Here is a 4,191-nt window from a genome sequence, read left to right as displayed (position 1 = left end):
AATCCTCTGTTGCCGCCGTATTTTGGCCGTTTCAAGCTTCAAAGCTTGAAGCTCCAGCACCCGTTCTTCTCCAATTTTCGTGCTGCCAGCCTGCCACTACACTGAAGCTCAAGCACCAGTACTTCAATTAAAATCGTATGTGAGTGTGGTTATTTTCTTGCTTGAAAATTGATACTTGGGGAGATGGTGATTGATAAAGTTGTGATTTGTATTTGGTTTTCTTGGTATTTGAACATATATTGCTTTTGATTGAATTGAGTTGAAGTTGAAGGGAATTATTGACGGGTCCATTAATGAGAACTCATAAAATTATTTAATATAACATCATGATTAGTTAGTAATTAATCTCTCTAGAAACTTGAATGGTCTTTAGTTTTCCTCTCTGTTCTGTACTTAGCTTTTGGTTAAAGATTGTTGGTGCAGTTAGTGCCTCATCTGTGGCTTCAAATTTACTCTACTCTGCCACGACTTAAATCATATTTGCTTTCAAGACAAGATTAAAATTCACTACAGATTTTCTGCTAGAGCTTGTGGCTAGCGTGCAGAAATCTTCACAAGAAATATTAGATTTGACAATGGAATGGGAGCCCAAGTTCATGAATCTTAACATGGCGTTGGACCAGCCTATGTTGTTATATCACTAAGCCACCACCTAACATTCAAATTTTCCTACTTGTGCAACCCATTCCACTTTACTGACCTGTTTAAATCTTAATCATTCTACTATTTTGTTTGTCTTTTCGTTCAAATTAAAAAAAAAACCATATCTAAATAGGGAAAAAAAAGTAAAAGAAATTACAGTTGCAAGCCAAAAATCTCTAATGAGAATTTCTTGTGCTGGTCTGGTCTGGCTTATTTTCTGAATGCTAGCTTTATTTTCTTTTATCAAGTGCTGGTCTGGTCTGAATTTCTTGGTTTCTTATGAATATTCTAATATATTTGGCAGTGCTTAAATGTCTTCATCAGCTTCAAAGAAACAAAGTAGAAAATCGGGTGCTCGATTGGATCCCGGGTGGGATCATGGAATTGAAATTGATGCTAATAAAAAACAAGTTCAGTGTAAATACTGTGGGATTACTCGAGCTGGTGGTGTGTATAGGCTTAAGCATCATTTAGCTTGTACACATACAAATGTTGAACCATGTCCCAGCGTTCCTGAAGATGTTAGAACCCAAATGTTTGATTTACTAAGTGCAAGTTCTGAGGAATCAAGGAAAAAAAAACAAAGGGTTAGTACCATGTATGATTTAGAAGAAGAAGAAAGTGAAGTTAAGCAGCAGGCTAAAAAATGTTCTATGGACAACTTTGTTGTGAGGAAATCTGGGGGGTTGAATGTGAGACAAACAACCATAAATGAGAAATGGAAGAAACAATATAGAGATGAAGTTTGTCAAATAATGGCTAGGTGGTTCTATACAAGTGCCATTCCATTTAATGCTGTAAATAACCCATTGTTTCCTTTAATGATTAGGAAATTGGGAGAATATGGAAAAGGACTTAAACCACCTTCATACCATGAAATGAGGGTGACCTTTTTGAAAAAAGAGGTGCAAGAGACATTGAATTTGCTGAATATGTACAAAACAGAGTGGAAAAAAACTGGTTGTACTATTATGTCCGATGGATGGTCTGATCAGAGAAAGAGAACAATGAACAATTTTCTTGTGAATAGTCCAGCTGGTACTGTGTTCTTATCTTCGGTAGATACCACTGATATTTCAAAAACAGCTCAAAAATTATTTGAATTGTTAGATGGTATTGTGGAAAAAATTGGAGAGGATAATGTTGTGCAGGTCATCACCGATAATGCTTCTAATTATAAGGCAGCTGGAAAAATATTGATGGAAAAGAGAAAAAGATTGTTTTGGACCCCTTGTGCTGCTCATTGTATTGATCTAATGTTAGAAGATTTTCAAAAGTTTGATTCTCTCCACAAAGTTACTATACAAAAAGCGAAATCTGTGGTTACATATATTTATTCATGGGGTACAGTTATTAATTGGATGAAACAGTTCACTAATGGCAAGGAGTTGATTAGACCTGGTGTTACTCGTTTTGCTACTTCATACTTGACCATGAGACGTCTCAGCGAGCTGAAAGGGAATTTGTTTAACTTTTTCTGTTCGGATAAGTGGAAAACAAGCATGTATGCTAGGAGAAACAAGGGGAAAAAAATTGAGAGCATCATTTTTGATAATCAACAATTTTGGCCAAATGTGGAGTTATGTTTAAAGATAGCTTCGCCTCTTATCAAAGTATTGAGGATGGTTGATTCTGATGAAAAACCAGCCATGGGCTTTCTCTATAAAGCTATTGATCAGGCAAAAGAAGAAATCAAACAAAATGTGAACAATATTCGAAAGAGGTAAATTTTAAATAAATTATCATATTAATTATGAGTTCATTTATAATTTCTGTGTTGGATAGTAGAATGAATTTTTTTAGTTATTTTTTTAACCAAACTCATGTTTATATGCTAGATATGAATCGGCATTTGCTATCATTGATAAAAGATGGGAAGATCAATTGAGTCATCCTTTACATGCCGCGGGTTATTATTTGAATCCTCAATTTCAATATAGTCCAGATTTTCAGTCGGATGCAAATATAAAACGTGGCCTTTATGATTGCATTGCTAAGATGGTTCCCGAATCTGGTGAAAGGGTGAAGATTGATTTGCAATTAGATGACTTTCGACATGCAAATGGATTATTTGGTCATGAAAATGCTGTACTAACAAGAAACAAGAAATCTCCTGGTTAGTTTCTATTTGAACATTGTGTTTTTATTTTTAAAACCTTTACTAATTTGTTATTGATTTTAATTTCCTACAGCTGATTGGTGGGAATCTTATGGCGATGAGTGTCCAGAGTTGAAAAATTTTGCCATTCGAATTCTCAGTTTAACTTGTAGCTCTTCTGGATGTGAGCGAAATTGGAGCGCATTTGAATTGGTAAAAATGTTTTCATATAATATAATATCTCATTTAGTATAATATTTTGTTTAGCATTTGAATTTAAGTTCGTAGTATAACTGTATAAGTTCTTTCAATTTCAATAGGTACATTCTAAGAGAAGAAACCGTTTGGCTCAAAAAAGAATGAATGATCTTGTGTTTGTGATGTACAACTTGAAGTTGAGAGAGAGACAAAGGCAAAGGCAACGTGTTATTGAAGAAATTCCTTTTGAGAATTTGCCTTCAGATGATGAATGGGTGACAGAGAGAGAAAATCCAACTCTTCCAAGAGAAAATAGCTGGTTACGAGTTTTAGATGACAATCCCAAATGTGACACTTCAGATGAAGAGGGAAATGAAGATGATGAAATTGAAATACTTACAAGAAATGTGCAGAGAGTTTGTAAGTTTCTTTCTTTCTTCCAATTTAAGTATAAAGTTTATCTTTTTTTTTTTGTTTTTATAGTTTTATTTTGCAAGTTCTCTTGTTTTTGGTAACTTTCATTATTATTGTTTGTTTATTTAGATGATCATGAAGATCGTCAAACCCATGTCCGTCGAAGACAAGTTAATAAAATGAAAGAGATTCATGTTATTGATGAGGATGATGGGCCTTCAACTGAATTCGACCGCCAAGATGATGATTATCTTGATATGGTTCCCGAAACTGATCTTCAAATGGGAACTAATGATTTGGATGATACTAATTTGGATGGTGATGAAGATAATGCCGAAGATGAATTCCAAGAGAATTGGGATGGTGAAGATGATTGGGAAAAAAATGATTTTGATAATATGGATTATGGGAATAATGAATTTGATTCAAACGATGAAAATGATTGGTTATAAATTAATGTATTTCTGAATTATTATGATACTTGAAAATGATGAATTATTGCTATTTTATTTTTTATTTTTTCATGTTTGTTTAAACATGACAGATGACATTCTAGTAGTTAATTTTGATCTTGAAAATATTTTTGGATGTTTGGCTTTTTAGTATTTGTGAAGGTTGATGATTATTTTATATTTGAAATTATGATTGTGTAAACTGTGAAGCATTTGGTTTTAAGACTTGAAATCATGACAGATAACAGGTTTATATTCTCTTCTTTATTACTTGTCAGATAGTAAGTAAAAAATACTATATATTTATGAGTAACTTATTTATTTGATATTTTTTAGGATGTACAAAATGATATATGAATTTCAAATTCATTAATTTAGTAAATTTAG

The 4,191-nt window shown here is 33.0% G+C and overlaps 1 protein-coding gene across 1 annotated transcript; it reads left to right on the top strand.

Moving 5' to 3' along the window:
- The first annotated feature begins 712 nt into the window (after positions 1–712).
- Positions 713–3,840, top strand: LOC113739170 (uncharacterized). The gene is made up of 5 exons (XM_072046227.1): positions 713–2,365; positions 2,481–2,758; positions 2,835–2,953; positions 3,061–3,358; positions 3,482–3,840. Exons 1-5 carry the CDS (start codon positions 954–956, stop codon positions 3,802–3,804), a joined length of 2,430 nt encoding a protein of 809 aa, XP_071902328.1. The 5' UTR covers positions 713–953; the 3' UTR covers positions 3,805–3,840.
- Positions 3,841–4,191: the final 351 nt, after the last annotated feature.

Source organism: Coffea arabica, chromosome 4c (assembly GCF_036785885.1).
Source record: "Coffea arabica cultivar ET-39 chromosome 4c, Coffea Arabica ET-39 HiFi, whole genome shotgun sequence".
In the NCBI taxonomy this organism is placed as follows: domain Eukaryota; kingdom Viridiplantae; phylum Streptophyta; class Magnoliopsida; order Gentianales; family Rubiaceae; genus Coffea; species Coffea arabica.
This window is presented reverse-complemented; position numbering and strand designations above follow the sequence as displayed.